Source organism: Strongylocentrotus purpuratus, unplaced genomic scaffold (genome assembly GCF_000002235.5).
Source record: "Strongylocentrotus purpuratus isolate Spur 01 unplaced genomic scaffold, Spur_5.0 spur5_scaffold_8, whole genome shotgun sequence".
Lineage (NCBI taxonomy): Eukaryota > Metazoa > Echinodermata > Echinoidea > Camarodonta > Strongylocentrotidae > Strongylocentrotus > Strongylocentrotus purpuratus.
Window position 1 is genome coordinate 3,573,658 of NW_022145614.1, and position 18,249 is coordinate 3,591,906.

Consider the following 18,249-nt stretch of genomic DNA (forward strand, 5'->3'; position numbering starts at 1 on the left):
CATCGAGGTCACTGTGACAGGTGGCTATCTCATTAACTCAGCTCTCATTTAACATAAGAAAAAGAGGATCATGGGGGACCAACAGGCACCGATTGGGGAAGTTTTCTATATAGAGGGAGCAAGTAGCTACAAGTATGGCAGTGTGCCTTTAAGTTTCACCAAAATTATGAATAAATGAAATACAGAGATATCCATGTCTCCTTACCATAGCAGTCTCTCCTCTCTAGTCTATATAAAATTATACTGCACCCTTTTTCATAAATTAAACAGTTTCTCTTTTAATAAATTTAAAACCTGGTAAACATATCATCTGACACATTTATGTAGCAGCAAAGCTTTCTAATATAAACACAATTACACTACAACACATACATGTATATTGAATAAAGCATGGATTCTCCTACATTCAAAGTGCCTTTTTTCTGAGTGTTAGTAAATTTTTATTGCCCATATATCCCTAATCAAATTAGATTTCACCCTAATTAGTTTGGTAGCTGATACCTTTTTTTAAGGGTATATTTTCATATTTGTTTATGTCATGTTGGTGATTTGTTTTTTACATATCAACAAAGCAGTAGATAATTCAGTTTCTGCTTACAATCAGTGAATTAGAACATTCACATTAAGATTGTTCAGCTTATAACTGCTCTTAAACTAATAACAGAAAATGTTCAAAATGTAATATTATTGTGAAAATCAAAACAAATATTGAAAGATGTGAGTACCAGTAGTGCAGTTACTGTCTTAGAAATTATCATACCAAATAAATTCTGAAAACTACATAGCTCTCTTTGGTAATTTGAGACTCATATACCTACTACAGGTATCGCACTGTCTGGGTTTCATTTACAGAAAATAGAATATGACAACCCCTAAGTGCGCACAGAATCATATTAGTTAAGTTACTTCAATACTTGAATTTCATGGTTCTGCTGTATACAAATGAGTAAACAAACTCCCTTACTATACCGAAGAATAACCAGAAAACATGAAACATTTGCTGACTAGGAAAAAAGAACATGTAAAGTTGAGAAACTGCACAATGAAAATTAATATGCATATACAAAGAGTTCTGCAAAAAAATTGAAGCTCATTTGTCATCCTAATGATGAAATCTCTATTGTAAAGAAAATTACCCTGCATGTTTAATATTGTAGACATTATGAAACAATATATCGATAGCAGATAGTATTATGCAATGAGATAAATGAAAATGACATATGCGAGCTCAAGCAAATCTTTGTAGTCTGGACATTCTTCCTCTGTTCCAACCACTCGTCAATACTGAATTTCATTGTTGATAATTTAGCGTCTACAGTAGACAGCACCAGTCCAACCCAATTCAACGAAGACAAGTTTTTAAAGTCCTCAAGAAAAATGAAAATGTCATATGTGAGCTCAAGCAAACCTTTGTATTTTAAGACATTTTCCCTTTATTCTAATCACTGTCAATACTGAATTTCATAGATGATTGATTGTATGTATCTTCTGCAGTAGACAGCTCAAGTCCATCCCAATTCAATGAAGAAAATGCAGATTTCATTTATTCTTTACAGTCAAATGACAAGTTTTCAAGATTTGTTCAGTCCTCTAGCAATCCACGAGATCACCGTCCCTGTAGTAATAATGACACAGTCTCATACCAGACACAGTCCATGTATACCATGGAGTGATCCATCTAGTATGATATATTTCATAGCTTTCATCACCAAGGCTCAATGGTCCAATGTATGGGTAGCTAGCTGCATCTTTAGCATGCTCAATGAACTTCTGCTGTCTGAGTAGCATTGTCCCGGACGGACTTGGGCTCATAATTCACCAACTGTTGTCCAACGAGGTATCTATTAAAAGGATAGAGGAAATAACTTAAATAACTTGGAAACATAGAAGGAAAATGGAGGTGCATAGCTTGTGGAATAAATAAAAGGAGGTAAGATAATATATGATCAAACAATCTCATAAGTTGTAAAAAGGTACACTGAATGAAAACCATCGCAGTTTCAAAACTAGGAACATAATGCCATAATTTGAATGCTTCCAGTGCAGATGAGTAGGACTTACTTATCATTCTTGATGTGTTCATAGAGTTTCTTGAATTGCTTGGCCTGGAATACGACCAGGGAGACTCCTACGACTACAGACACGATGAGAGGATAGATACGCCTTGCCATTTGATGATTGGTCTCTTCTCCAAACCCTGACAGATCAAACAGGAAGGGACAAAAACAGAGAGAAAATTTTAGCAATACTAAATTAGATATTTCAAATATTGTTAAGTAAACACGCAAACAAATATTATACAGACTCCATACAAAAATACTTAAATTTGACGACCAACTTCAATTTCTCGTTATTACTAAACAAATACTTATACAAAAAGATTTTTTTGTTTTGTTGGAAAGCTGACAAATATTTGGACATATCATATAATACCAATATATTTAATTTGTACAGTTAACCACCTCTAAACTAAAAGCATCAAACATTCATTTTCATTTCCTTAAGCTCCCAACTGAAGGACTAATGCCTCAGTCACACCTTTGCGTATTGCTGCATATTGCTGCGTATTTATGGCAAGCCATTTTAACATTTATTCCTATTTCTTGATATCAAGAAATGATTTTCTGTTGTAAAGCAATGGTAATTCTTGATATCAAGAAATAGGAATAAATGTTAAAACGGCTTGCCCTAACGACGCAGCAATACGCAAAGGTGTGACTGAGGCCTTAAAGAGGTAATACTTCCTGCTTCAGCCGATATCTTTTCACTGAGACTTTCATTTTGTATACTCACCGAGGAGAGGGAAAATACCGACAGCAAATGAATAAGGAGCAGTGAGGCCGACCAGAAGGCAAATGGTAACAGGCAAAGCTAGACGACGAGTGATGAAAGTGAGATTGAGCTGTCTTAGACCATCCTGATAGACCTGTTCTAAGACATCTTTAAGCCACCAGCTAGGACCCATCATGGTAAGAGCACACAGGATCTTGGCTTGAAGGACACCTAATGCCCAATCCTACAACGTATGGAACAGAGACAATAACAATATTAACAACAGCCATGTATATGATGCTCAAATATCCATCCTAAGGATTACTTAAGGCAACTAATAGATTAACCCTGGGCAGCGTTTCACGTAACGATCGTTAGTACAAGTTCGCAGACAACCTCTTGAGATGCGTGTATTAATTTAATTCTAGGTTTGATGGGATGTCCGTAAACTTGTACTTATGACGGTTTTGTGAAACACCCTAGTTTTCATCAAATTGACTTTAGGTGCGGAAGGCATTAAAAGAATATTATTTACTACAACTGTGTTCAGAGAAGCAATATAATACATGCTCTGATATTTTGCAACATAACTTCTATGATTACGAGTTGACAGATGATGGCCCAAATTCACAAGGGGGGTTTAAATTTAACCCATGGTTTAAATGTTCATTTACATTACCCATGGTTTAAAATTAGCGCAAAATAAGCGTGACACAGTCAGAGGTCCGATATTAGACCCGGCATGGCAAGGTACGCTTATTTTGCACTAATTTTTAAACTATTGGTTATGTTAAACCTCCTTTGTAAATTCGGGCCAATATGTTTATTACCAAAACTCCCCAGTAACCTATGATTATTTTCATAATCTACAAGCTGAGCTTTTTAAAAGGTTCCTCACATTTCACCCTGTATAACCTTCTATTCAATACAATTAATTTCGACGTCTTTTCAAAGAATTAATTATATAATGTGACACTTTTAGTATATTTCATATTATGTTCTAATTTTGTCAATTCTGTCAATTCTTTTTTTGTGAAATGTGAAACAAATAAACTTGAACTTGAACTTGAACTTGACCCCCCCCCCCTGCCTAATTTGACCGATCTTCATGACTTGCCTGTCTCAAGAAGAACACTGGTGTTTGATCCATTTGAACTCGCTGAGGGATGACCACCACAAGCTCAAACAAAACACCCAACAGTAGAGGAACAATGCCAAGCAACATACTAGCAACTACTACAGACTTCCAGCCCTAAAGAGATTAGATCAAATATGAAACAAACATTAGTTTGACTGTCAAATATAGATTGTTGTTTTTGCATTGAAATATGTTACAACACTTAAGGCAGAATTTGGAGAAATGAAGCAGATCAAAAATAGACACAATGAGACAAGGAATGAGAATACAGTAGTTAAAGCACTTGCAAATAAGACAGAGTAAACTGATTTGTTTACAATATTGTTTTAAGTCCTATGTACCTACGATCTCATGAAAAGACACTGTAATTAAAAAGCAGCAGAAAAGAGGATGTGAAGAATAATAAATAAAAGAGAAGTGAGATGCACATAATAACGATAATAATATGTCTTGTTTACGCAGGGTAGCCTCATCAGTATAAATACTGTTCTCCCTGAGGGCCCTGCAATCATATCATTACCCCGGCTTTAGCCGATCTACCATGAAAAGGTGCTCAATCATTCAAAGGAATTTCTTACTACCGGGTACCCATTTACCTCACCTGGGTGGAGTATGGCAAATGTAGATTAATGTCTTGCCAAAGGACATTAGTACCACAGACTTCATTGCACTTCACTTCAGACTTCATTGCATCACTATAACTTACCAGCAGTGCGTATTCTCTGACTTTCACCATAAGCAGCTCCAGACCGTGCGGTACCCATGTCATCATGACAGAGCCTAGTCTTAGTACCAGCCAACATATGTAGAGCCCACAAGCACCTGTATATAGCTCATGAACCACAGCACCCTGGCCCATCCATAGACCCATGACATGGCGACCAATGAAGACTGGTACAGTCATACACACAAGGCTGGATAGGAGAAGCGTCAGGCACAGTAGGACTACTAATAGAAGGACCTACAGATAAAGGAATGTACATTCAATAAAACATCATTAATTCAATTCAAGTCAATATATATCTTGGAGTTGTGTTAACTTTGCTTTCTACATATAATATTTAACCCTTAATTTGTTATGGATTCAAATCATTGCTTTCTACACACAATATTTAAGCCTTAATTTGTTACGGATTAAAATCTTACACTATAACATTGTTGAGTATGATACATATACATTGTACTTGCAACAAACATTGACTATGGCACTTCACATTGTTGATCAATTACTCAGCTAAAGCAAGTAAAGAGTTTAAAATTAATCAATAACAAGGGCCGCTTCTTTTTTAAGGGGAGGAGGCTTGGTACATCGGTACATCTGCATGAGCAGAACAAGCAAATATCCTAGCACTACCGGTAACCAATGTGGTTTGTAGAATTGTATATGATACATGTAAACTGTAATAAATGATAAATTAAAAAAAACAAAGTAAAAAACAGAAAAAGATGATGGAGATGTGAGGTGTGAATACTTACCCTAAAATGGAAGATGTTTGGTCTGTTATAGGGCTCAAAGTGTGTTGGTTGTCTGTTGTTAAGCATAGCATGATGAGCTGCATGAAGTCCTGCTCCAAAATCTACCATCTCCTCCTGATCCATCACATGAACTACTTCATCAACACCTTCTTCTACAACCTCCTCCTCAACATCCTCCTCCACAACACCATCCTCCTCCTCCTCTTCATTATCTTGATCTGTTGCCATGGTTTCAGCATCCCTCTCCTCTTCTCTCATCTCCACGTCGCTGTCTTGATGTTCACGTCTAAGCTGGAGGTATGGGAGACTATCCCTCGCCTCAAAATCATTCCCTGATGTGCCTTCTAGCGCCTCAAAAGAATCTTTCAGGCTGGCATCTGCTCCAGTATTGTCTGGTGTTAAAACTCTCTTTCCATCGTTCAAGTTTTCCATCAAAGAGGCAAGTTGTTCTACAGGTTGCAAAGTGTCATTTCTCTCACCATCTAACAATTCAAAATTCTCATCTGTTTCTAGGGTAGTTCTCATGTCATAATCTACATTGTTTTCCGTGTCTTCATCGTTACCAACATTGTCCAAATCTTGAGCTTGTTCTTCTCCCTGCTCTTCTTCATCAGCTCCGTCCTCCTCCTCATCTTCTTTCTCTCCTTCTTCATCAAACTCTCCATTAACGGGAACATCTCCAAGCAAATATGATCGCAGGTCCCTAACAAAAAAGAATCAATTCTTTTGTTAGACATCTTACGCGGAAATATCAGCATTCGAGAAAATCAAGTCTTCATATTGTAAACTATTTCAAACTTTAGCTAATGAATCAGAAATACACTAAATGTAAAATTATGTGATTTATAAGAAAATTCTATTCTGAAATACAAGCAGTCAAGAAATAAAACTTCATTTATCATTCTGCCTCTCTTTGATAGACAAATGTAGAATAATCCAGATTAACACCTCTCTTGCAATAAATTGGAATACAGGATCGTCAATCTGATGAAGTCTTTAAGTTTTCATTCAAACAATGACATATTACTCAAATTCAGTATATATGTTTTTGTTAGACGAATACATTGAACTTCTATTCTCTAAAAATTAATTAATTGTAGCAATACAAGAGACAAGTCAATATTTACATTTTAAACTGCATGTTTGTTAACTACATATTAAAGTCTAACATGTCTTCATCCAGTCATAGCTGTAAGGAACAGATAAGGAAGTAGCATCCTTGACTTACAAGAGATAAGCTGCCATGATTGTCCAGTATCTGATGAGGTTCTTGAGCCACATTCTAGTGTGACCTTGCTCCAGTAAGGCTGGTAAGACAACCTGGAGCAGAAGGAGCTCCAGGGATAACTCAGTCACAGCAGTGTCACTAGATGGCAAATGAATAAAGGCGAATGAATAAAAGAAAACTTGTCTGTAAGTGGCATTTGCCTACAAATGAAGCATTTACAATGTGATCTAGTGAAGATTAAGACTGGCAGAGAGGAGAAAAATAGAAGATGGAATACTTAAGAAACATGCATGTTGAGAAACAGATAGTTTTGGAATAAGAATATTCATACACCTACACATATATAACAATTATCTATGATTAAATTCAGCGGAAGGTGATATGAGGTGACCTTTGTCAATAGCAAATGGTAATGGCACCTTCGACAGAGTCATAATCTGAAGACCTTCAATGCCAGAACCTTTACTGTTTTAAGCGCAAGATAACCTGTGACTTTGGCATAGTTACTATGACAAGATAAACAAACACTGTCTTACCCAGACAGATGCATATGATACGGCAGAAACGCTGGGACCGCATGTTTGATGATAGTGATAGGTAGCCACACCATGAGAAGGACCACCGATCCAAAGACGATGATAGAGAGGATGAATCGTCGGGCGTGGCGGTAGATTGGTAGATGAATCATCTCCTGGATGGGGTTGAAGTCAGGATCATTGAGGTTCCTTAGAAACCATAGAACACCGGGTCTCAGAACCTAGACAGGAGGAGATGAAAATAGAGAATGGATTAGTAGAGGAAGTAGGTGCATGTTATCAATACAAAATCAACTCTGCTTTCACAAAACAATTTTCATGGCCAACCAATTTCTTTACAATTTAAAACAATGCAAGTTTAATGGAACAGAAATGGAATATTACCTAATTTCTTGTTTTAAACAAATTGTAGAGCCCCTTTACATCTCTATAGAAAATAGACTAGTAGATAGTACACACAAATTTGATTTCTGCTCCATGGATTTGTAGTTTCTCTATTCAATTTCAAAGACATGTGAATGTAACTTGACAAATCCAGAAATAAGAGAGTCAGTACGTTGGTGCAAAGCAACACAAGTATCATGATGTATCGTAAGTTAGGGCTATATAGTCCTATGTCTCAGTAATACTATACACCACTGGCAATAATAATAGTATCCATTATTTAGGAGTGCTAAAAACTAAAAGTACCATATGCTTACAAAATCACAGATTGAGAGAAGCAAAAAACTCATAAAAATAAGTATAAATCATATTATAGTACTGAGGGAAGAAGTATGTTTTTAGGGATCTTTTGAAAGTGGAAAAATGGAACATAAATGTATGGTAAATGGAGGTAGAACATGAAGATAAGACAAGACATCATCATATCTTCAACTCACCTCTCTGAGCAGCAGGATGAACGAGGCAAAGTAGAAGACATAAGCCATGCCTACAAGCCAGTGCAAGAAGGTCGCTGTGCCAGGGGCAGAGTTGAAACCTTGCAGCCTTTCTCCAATGGTTACATCAAACAGCGACTGAAAAGAGTGATGATCAAAATATGAAAATAGAACAGCTACAAATCATAGCATAAGATGACGTAGTACGAAATATTGTTTGATAGTGGATAAAGAGTTTCTTTCAAATAATGGCAAACTTTTTCTTTTACTGGCTGCCAGTACATTTTTTTTTACCATAAAGCCATAAATGTAAGCAAAATGTATTTTGAAGAATTGATGATAAAACATAACAGACATCAGACAGTGATCATCAGGTGAGGAAAATACAAATCTTTTTTATTCAGAGGGATGAAAAACACTTAATGTATCTTACCAGTGAACAGACATCTAGCCACCAACCACAGATGAGAGGGAAAACCCCTATTTCTAGGACTACCAGAAGGAAGACCTTCAATACAACATAGCACAGACCAAAGAGACGACCAGCTTGGAAGAATTTCAACAATCTGCTGCAACTCTGTGATAGATTCAAGTCAAGGATAATAATAAGGTGTTTGGAATCCAGGCCGGTTTGAATCTAACCATATACAAACATGTTGTAGTTGTTTTTGTTTATTTCTTATAGCTGATTATAAACAGAAAGGATTCCAAACATTTACATGTAAAAAAGAAGAAGACAGAATAGCTAATTTCTATATTTCTTAAAGTACACAGCACCTCAGAGTACAAGGATACGATAGCTAGCAATTGCATGGATCTCATATGTTTGCCCTATCTCTTTTGGATTTTACAATTTAGCAAAATGCTTATTGTTTGTAATACGGCATAACTGAATTGGGATTCTTCATACGAAGGTACAGGATATAAAATACAATTGTATAAAGCTATTATAAAATGTCACATGTTTTTGCAGGTAAATCTAACTCCATGTCAACCTTTTCAAGCTTCATGGTGAGCTCCTTCTTGCATCATGTTTTTGCCAGTAAAATTCACATCTTTTGAAAGATGGCATGTATTCCCATAAAAGAAATATCTACCCACATAAGCAGGGCTTCATTTTAGCGTTGTGCGCTAACATGAGGTTATTTGCCAGTGATTTATATAGTGTCTTTATTAGCTCCATAACTAGGCATTGTAGCGTGCGCCTGTAATCCAGCTAACAGTGGAAGTTACAAACTAATTCAGCCAAGGACGCAGGTTCAAAACTGAGTCACGTCTTTTAGATGGTGACGTTTAAAGGTCGGTCCACAGACGTAAATTATCATATCTGATCGATACACGTCTGTAAAAACCCAATACACACACTCCATGAAACACTCCTTTTGAGCAAAGCTCCAATAGCTTACAAACAGCTACCATTCATAAAGGATACATGAAAGAGGACAAGCAGAGCAGCTAAACAGATGTATCCCAGCATGGTTGTGATCAGGCCTTCAAAGTGAGTCTTCTTGATGATATCTTGCCATCCAAGGACCAGCGTACTCAGTCCTCCAATGTGATATGGACAAAATGCTGTTTAATAAAAACAAAACAAGTTAGTAAATAAATAATGGAAATATTTCTGAGTAATAGAGTCTCGCTTGCTAAACTTGAAATCTTCAAAATATGAAAAAAATCATTCATGATTGGCAAACAGTTCAGATGAAAAATTGCATTAAACCTGAATTGTCTTGCCTTTTTAATGTAAAAAGGAGGAATACATTTCTAAATAAAAATAAAAAAATGTAGTAAGAATGACTACAACTTTACAACATGAAAATTGAAGTCAATCAAGAAACATCATTCTGATTAACAACATAGATTATTCTAATAAAAAGTAAAAGGCAAGGTCTTAAAGAAGTCATAACTAGTACTAAAAGAAAATGCTTATTTTTTCTACATTAACAACTGCAAAAAATGAAAATGGAGACTGTATAAAAAGAGAACTGAAAATCATAAAAAGACTGGAAAAGAGAAGGGGAATAAGAAATGCCTACACGATAGTGACTTACCAAACAGAAAGATGAATAGAGCATTGAGTACTGTGACCCAGTAGACATGCTCTAAGAACACTAGAGAGCCATCTAATCCAAGGAGTTCCTCCCAGGTTAATGCTTCAGCTGCTCGATCCCACTCAAGAGCATTCCAGTTGATATCGTCTAAAAGATAATCACGCCATTAACGAATCATTATCTCATGCTTGTATTCATCTCACAGGAACATAGATACTGCCCATGTCTGCAGAACACATTCTTGTTGACAGGCTTTTAAAACGAAATCTATTTGACAATGATCAACTTGCCTCTCTTGGCTGATTGGTGCTACTGGCGCAAGGCCCTCTGACATCATTGCCAGCAAAAAGAAGAATTTATGCAGATGATACATAATATCAGGTTCTGACAAGCCCCCTGAATTGTTGAATGGATCTTTTCTTTCGATCTGATCATAAAGTATGACGGTATGCTATGAGCCTAAAAATCTCAAGCTCTGTAAAGTTCATTTAAATACTGAGCTTTTTGACAACTACTGATAAAGTTAAGAGTTCACAAAATCATGGCTCTATCTTCTATAAGACTCCAAACTGTTTTAACTCATCCAAATTTAAGTCATTCAAATCAAACTCAGTGTGGCAGAAATTGGCAAGTTATTTGCCAATGAGCAACAGATGACTATTTCCTACCATGGCCTGCATTATCTTCTGCTTGGTTATTAGCAGGTTGTTCAGGTTGATCTGGTGCTACCTGACCCCCTGCTGCTCCTCCTACTCCTCCTCCTCCACCTCCTCCTCCTCCTCCACCTCCTCCTTCTATCACTCCATCATGCTCTTCTTCATCAGCTCGCTGTCCTCCATCTGCTATCCCAGCATTCTGTCTGGCTTGGTTGTTTACTGCTCCTTCTTGCCTCTGTCTAACACCTCCATTGTTCTGAAAGTCAATATTACGAAAAGACGATGTAAACCACTTTTGAGATAACTTGGCCCAATGACTCAGAATAACTACAATATATTGAATAATTAGTCAATAGTTAAAACAATTGTAGATAAGATAAATTTGAATGAATAGCTACAATCTATTGATTAAATACTCAATAGTTTAACACTTTAAAACAATTGTAGCTTAGATAAATTAGGGTAGACCCATGAGAGCTGATTGATGAATGAAATTGAAATCACCCCAAACTGGTTATAATATTATCAACCCCGTATGATATTAATAGTTCTTACTCTGCCGGATTGTACCATATGCCCTAGCTAGCTATAAATAAATGTACACAAGTTATCAATTGTAATCATTTTTTAAAACCTGATACTAAAGTTAGCAACTGCATTTACCTAAGGACCAAAAAACCCTGTGAAGTAGAAGTAGTAGGAGCAGTAAATAGTTATGTAGTAAACTCGTTTGCTCATTACCAATTTTCCCGCAAGCACCAATAGAAAATGTGAACTCTTTCTCTCTCTCTTTCCACAAACTAATTAGAAAACATAAGATGGTATAAGAATCTGAATAAAATGGGTCAACAGTTATACTCCCTGTGCCTTTCAATCCATCTCTCACCTGTTGATTCTGTGCAGGTTGAGCAGGGTTGTTGTTTGCAAACCCTCTCAAGGCCCTCTCCAGTACCCCTTCAGCCACACCCCCTTGGCCCGCTGCACCCCCTGCATGCTCCCCTGCAGGGTCCTCCAGCCACTCTGGCCCTCCTCCATGGGCCACCTGCTCTCTCAGGAGTACCAGACTGATCAGGGCACAAAGTGTACAACCAACCACAAAACAACCCTGCAGGATGTCTGTAGCCATCTTCTCCCTGTACCAAACAAACACATCACAAAAAAGGCATACTGTGAAATATGATCCAATTCTCTTATTTTCGTGCACAAGTTAAAACACATAGAAGTAGGCAATGATAACTAACATGCATTGATTAATTTTAATATTCCAAGTATGGGGTACCTATCGCATAAATGTTGCATTCCTGGAAGAATTATTTTCTTCTATGTCATGACTATGAAGATCAATTCACAGAAGATGAGGCTAATATAGCACCTTCTAAACAAGTAACTTCCAAAAACTGTTCCTGGTCAATGGCAGAAGACATTTACATATAAGCAGAAGCCTACAGTTCTTTATCATTAATAGAGATGCACTTCATTCAATGATTTTTACATGGATTCAGAACATGCATCTGGACAGCACATATGTGATATTTCTTGATGTACTGGATTGTATACTTACAGAGAGAATATATCAAATGGCAAGGATAATACAGGAGCAAGGGAAGTATTGAAGAGACAGCCATATATTCGACCTGAGGACATATTACATAAAGAATGATCATGAAATAATTAATGGCTACTAAACATTACAATCAAAAGCTGAGAAGATAAAATGTCATTGGATAATGGGATGTTGCTATGGATGAAATATGCATTATTGAGCTAAACATTTTCATAACATTTTTCAGACAAAAAAAATGCAAGTGATTTGAAGTTTTATTTCTTTCTTGAAAAAATAAATAATTTAGGAACTTGGGAGTAATGTAGTGGCATGGAAGGACGCGTCCGAAACGCAAAATGCTTAACTATTGAAAATCACAATTTTATTACAAAAAGGTAGAACCACGTCGTTATGATGGGGAGCTGGTAAATGCATATACACCACAGTGACACTTTATGTTAGCTAAACTTTCATTCAGATATGTCAAAAAAGAATTTATAATTAACAAGCATTACTAACTACCAGCATTTTGTGTTCCAGACACATCTTTACATGCCCCTACATTTCACAAGGATGACATACTTGCTGTAACAGGAACAATCCCAAGCCAAGCAAAGATGACCATGGTGTAATGGATCCAACAGAGAACAGCCGTCCCAAAGTTCCTCACCAGACCCCATATAATGTCACGCAGGGGCAAGCGAGGCGGCATGTCTGGAGAGTAGACTACAAAGAGAACAGATGTAAACATTACTGAGTGCTTTAATTCATATAGATGAACGCCGATCAAATCGAATCAAATATACTATTAAAAATTAACACCAGTATTTATATTCACAATGCACTGATCATAAATCATGTCTAAACAATTTAATACTTTGAGTAACACATGGGTGAATGATAAACCCGTTACATATTGTGTTGATGACATACCAACTACAAATGGGTCACTCAAATACAGACGTTTTTAGGATTACAATTTTTAAATGTACTAGTAATCTTTTGAAAATACATGTTGAAAAAATGATGCAAAGGGTAATGGGAAGCAGGGTAATACAGTTTGCAAGAGTATCAAAGAATTGATTTAAAGTCACTCATCTAGTTATAAACTATATTTGATAGGATCGTTGTTTGGTGGTTTAAATGAATTTATAATCCTTAAAAGTCTTAATGAAAATGAGCATTGATTTTTTTTTTCCTGTACTAAACAATGATCAATTGATCAATTCACAATTAATTTTATTTTTATTTCTTATTTAATCATTCAATTTATTATATGTTTTGTTAACTTTTAAACATGGTCTACTAAATATATAAAACGATAATTACTGTTCGCCCGATTTGACTTGATTTGATGTTAAACGTCTAGGTCACATCATGTCCTGTTAACAAAATACCTGCTTTTGTTTATCACAGGTACAATAAACAATCAATAAAGCTTAAGTGAAATATAAATAGAACCTGATAAAAAGTTGATACTGTACATGGACTTACTTGGGGCAAAGGTGAACTTGTGCATACATAGCTCACAGTATTCCTTCTTGCTGTGTTTCAGCCACTGCACAAGACTAAAAGGAGAAGATAAGAGGGCAAGACAGAGAGAGAGAGAAAGAGAGAAGGGGGGGGGGCAAAACAATGAATTTCTGAAGCATAGGGTCAGCAGTAGATCTATCAAAACAAGATTTCACTGATAGTATTAGTAACCTTTGAGGACTATTTAACAATAATGTTATGTAAATTATAATAAAAAATTTAAAAAAATTATTACAGCAAACTATAAACAAACGTTGGACCTTTGCGACTGTATATATATGTACAGAGAATTTTGTACTTTGTAAACACCTTGAGAATAGAAGGTCATATGTGCGTTTAAATGTAGGCTTGTAGCTATTATTATTACTGTTATTATTTTAGATATATTGGTAGTAAATTGACTTCATGCCTGCTTGTAAATCATGTAACATACATAAATTTGCAAAGAGCATACATGCCTGAATCTCAGATAAGATCTATTTTTATGACGACATTGTCTTCAGCAATTATTTTTATATTCATTTTACATAGAAGCCAGAAGTTAACCAGGGCTCTGTATTCAATCTGTGTGTACCTTCATTATTTTATCTCCACATCATAAATTAATGCCTAAATACCGGTATACTCACCAATCTTGATGTATGTAGCGAATACTACCAGTGCAGATACACGGGTGGAACAGAGGCCGCTCATGGCCACCCTCAGACCTGCATACTCTACAAACATCTCCTAAAAAAAAACAAATTAAAACTCTTTTGAAAATGGGGGCAGAAGGGAAGCACTTGACCTATCTTTCTTGATGTTCTATAATTTTCATGCCTCATCAAAAAGTAAAATCAGTTAAAGATAAACTCCAGTTCTGGTAAAAAAAAGAAAATCAATTCTCACAGAATCAAACGAAACTTACACTGAATGTTCAAGATTACAAATAAATGACGTGTGTCAAACAATTTTGGAAGAAAATGTATACTGGCTGAGTAATGAGCATAGAAAGACAAGGAAATCAAGGTAGTACAAGCCCTGACACCATGTGTGTTGTCCCATATATAGCTTTCTGTGTACAGTGCTAGTTACTTTACCAAGACTCGGTCAAATTTATTATGATTTTGATGACTCCAGAACCTTGCAGTGCACACTAATACTTACATGCTACATGATCAACTGTTTCTGATCCTTTCCCTACCTTTTCTTTCACAATGCAATCGCATGACCAGTACTAAAGTTTATCTTTATATACTTAAATTACTTGTTTTTTATTTCCATTTGAAATTTACAATGAAATTGAGGCATATTGAGAGCAGACAAAAAAAAAATATATACTTAAGTGCGAAAATCATTTTTTAGTAATAACAATAAATGTAATATGTATGCATTGGATGCTCTGTATCATCAATGTACTATTTTCACAATATAATCTTACCATGTAGCATGCCACTAAAATACTTTTGATGCTAGTTCATCATTTTTGTTTAAATAGTGCACGTGTCAACAATATACACATACATGATTTAATCTCCTATATCCCTATCTTGTCAATATAAAAACAAATTTAACAAATATGTGGTATGTAGAGTTTCTTTCAGACTTCGAGTGCAGTGATGTTGAAAAAAGAAAAATTTCTTCTAGCGATTTGCCTTCGAAATAACTTCTAAGTTTCTTGGCTGTTTCCATGTTACGGTACCCGTTACATACAACGATAAGAATTTGTGCTGCACATGCATAGTATACACTTTCTCAGAGGTTTCACAGCAAACCGCTGCACAATACAAGTGCATACCGACAGTGGGGTGCGGGCGAGCGTGCGCAAAGTTAGCGACTCTAATCTCAGATCCTCGTTAAATTCATGCAAGTAATTCACATTATGAATTGATCAATGATCATTACGGTCGCACGCGTGCCCGCCCGCCCGGAAGGCCGCAACCCATCGCAGGCATGCACTTGTATTGTGTAGCGGTTTGCTGTGAAACCTGTGAGAAAGGTTGTCTGCGTTTTTAGGAAAAAGATAAGAAAATTGACATGAAACAGGTAAGAAAGAAAGGACTTTTAAATCATGACCATTATTTGAACAATTGTTGAAGATTTAGTTGATTTTTGGTATATTATAGTAGGGTATCTCCTAGACCGAAAACTTCAGTCTCTCTAATCTTCGGTTGTTCCACTGAGACTACGTCTGGCTCCACTAGACCTCCGATTATAGAGACTGAAGATTGTCCTATCGGGACTGTACGGAACCAATGGTTCGGTTCGGCAGGACCGCGATGAATGAGATATGCTACGAGATTTTCACTCTTTACATCCTCACACATGCTGCAATATGACAATAATTAGAGTCTAATTAAAAATAACATATAAATAGCTTATTTGACTTACGATAGCTTGCTCATTTAGATCCTAAATTAATGATTAATCCGAGAAAGTCTCGTCGTCAACATTATCCGTCTTGGTTTTAGTTGATGAATATTAATTTTTTCTTTTCGAACGTCCAATAGCTACCGTAGCTACATACGAGTCGGCCCGGCTTGACCAACGAACTCCCACGAAACGAGTGCTCTGATTGGCCATTGGCTATGTTTTGGTAGGTGGACCCGGAAATATATCGGCCGCCGGGTAATATTTCGAATGCATGAACGTACTGCTTCGCGGTTCTGAGGTACAAATTGGATAATTCATATAAGTAAGTCCGTAAATTATTTATTTAATATTAAGTTATCAAATTTTGATAACTGTAATTAGGACAAATGACATATCGACCTAATTTACATCTGATTTAGAAATCAGGAAATTAGATCTAAATAAAGAAAATCGGGGGAGAAATGTCGGTAACGAAAAGCTGTTACGCTGTGGCTCTAATTTACCCCCACGGTACGAGATCTCTGGGTTGCCATCTGTATTGGGGAATGACAACAAATGTCAGTTTTATTAAAGAAATGACCCAAATCAGATGGTTATTGCTGTCTAGGTATCTCCATGCAAGAGTCACGGTCGAAAGTATGGTCACAGTTCTGAACAAACGTCAAAAAAAAAAAGAGTCCACTAGCGAACTCGATCTGAGGCCTGTGTGTGCATTTGTGCAAGGTTTGTCGGGATCGGGTGCGGGAAGGGGTGATTACGGAAACATTTTAGGGTTTTTGTTTACATCACTCTTCATTCAGGCTGGTGTTTGTGTGCCAATTAAGCCAGCTAGGTGATATCAATATCAAATTTCATATTATCACCTAGGCCTACTACCACACGCTTAGACTATATCTGTCTAGATCTATCTCAACTCAAGCTCTCGAATGACACACAGGCAGACGCACAACAATGCAACGTACCAACACAGAGCTATAGCAGAAACCGAGAAAGACGTCATCGTCAATCATGGCAAGCCCAAAGACAGTTGCACAACAATATTTGACGTACCAAATTAATATAAAAGGCTTACGAAATTGATCTCAACTCACCTTCACTACTATCCTCCATCTTTTCATGCATTTTTGTAATCTATAACAAAGCAAAAACAACAGTTTCCAGAGTACATTCAGGACAACGTCCCATCTGTGGCCTCAATCATGATGTTGTAAGGGTATTTTGCAGAAACACATATTCTAAGAAATCAGACCAAATTAATTGTTTTATTTCATGTCGGGTTCCATAATCATAATGTAGAGTGTTAAAACAATTTGTTTTTAAATACAATTAGTGATTAAAATATTTGTAGCAAATTTTTCCAAACAATCTTTTTAAGCGAAATAAAAATAAAAATGTGTAGTATATCTTACAATATATATTGTCTGAAAAGAGACTGTGGGATATTTTTCTTGCTAAATTTTGATCGTCTAGGCTTCTGCAGAAGTGTACTGACTAGAGACGCAAGATTCATGTGAAGGTTGCACTCAAAATATTTTCTTCAGTATGGTACAGTTAAGACAAAAACATGATTTGAAGCCTTCTCTTCCCCTTTCATTTTATACTGCTCTTTTTTTTTGTTGTCTTTCCTTTTTTTATAAATGTATAACAACAATTTCTTACCTAGTTTTCAATATCTATTCATATAAAATTACCTTCTCATACCCATAAATATGAGAAATGCATAGATCCCCACTGCTATTTGTGGTTTCATCTTTGGGAGCAAAGCGATCAAACCATGCATGCATTACATGGAAGGAAGAGGTGCACAACTAACAAGAAAACAATGATAAGAAATATAAATTGTAATACTAATTTATGCTAATGTATTAAGTGCTGTATGAACCCAGAATACCATTATTATGTCTCTTGAGGGCTTGATAATGGTATATAATCGAGCTATGATACGGTAGCTTTAAAGTTATATTCAAAGAAAGCCCAACCATGAAAGCAAAAAACTCAAAGGGAATTAAAGCAGAAATCAATTATGTAGAATCAATTGGAGAAAAAAACAAATTTGAATAGAATAACATTTATGAAGGTATGATTA

General features: G+C 36.1%; 1 protein-coding gene across 1 annotated transcript; it reads right to left on the reverse strand.

Moving 5' to 3' along the window:
- Positions 1–258: 258 nt before the first annotated feature.
- Positions 259–17,387, reverse strand: LOC763224 (E3 ubiquitin-protein ligase MARCH6). The gene is made up of 19 exons (XM_003724138.3): positions 17,255–17,387; positions 14,441–14,540; positions 13,773–13,846; positions 12,861–13,004; positions 12,297–12,369; positions 11,622–11,868; positions 10,748–10,991; positions 10,080–10,226; positions 9,461–9,600; positions 8,462–8,605; positions 8,032–8,166; positions 7,151–7,371; positions 6,615–6,752; positions 5,387–6,089; positions 4,617–4,871; positions 3,890–4,024; positions 2,794–3,016; positions 2,062–2,197; positions 259–1,841 (listed from the first exon to the last, which is right to left on the reverse strand). Exons 1-19 carry the CDS (start codon positions 17,283–17,285, stop codon positions 1,760–1,762), a joined length of 3,372 nt encoding a protein of 1,123 aa, XP_003724186.2. The 5' UTR covers positions 17,286–17,387; the 3' UTR covers positions 259–1,759.
- Between the last annotated feature and the right edge of the window lie 862 nt (positions 17,388–18,249).

Excerpts from the sequence above, each read along its gene's own strand:
- LOC763224 (XM_003724138.3), bottom strand. The coding sequence starts at position 17,285 with ATGCATGAAAAGATGGAGGATAGTAGTGAAG. Across the intron at positions 4,872-5,386 it reads CAAACATCTTCCATTTTAGG|GTCCTTCTATTAGTAGTCCT; the intron begins GTAAGTATTCAC and ends CTTTATCTGTAG. Across the intron at positions 4,025-4,616 it reads TCAGAGAATACGCACTGCTG|GGCTGGAAGTCTGTAGTAGT; the intron begins GTAAGTTATAGT and ends TAATCTCTTTAG.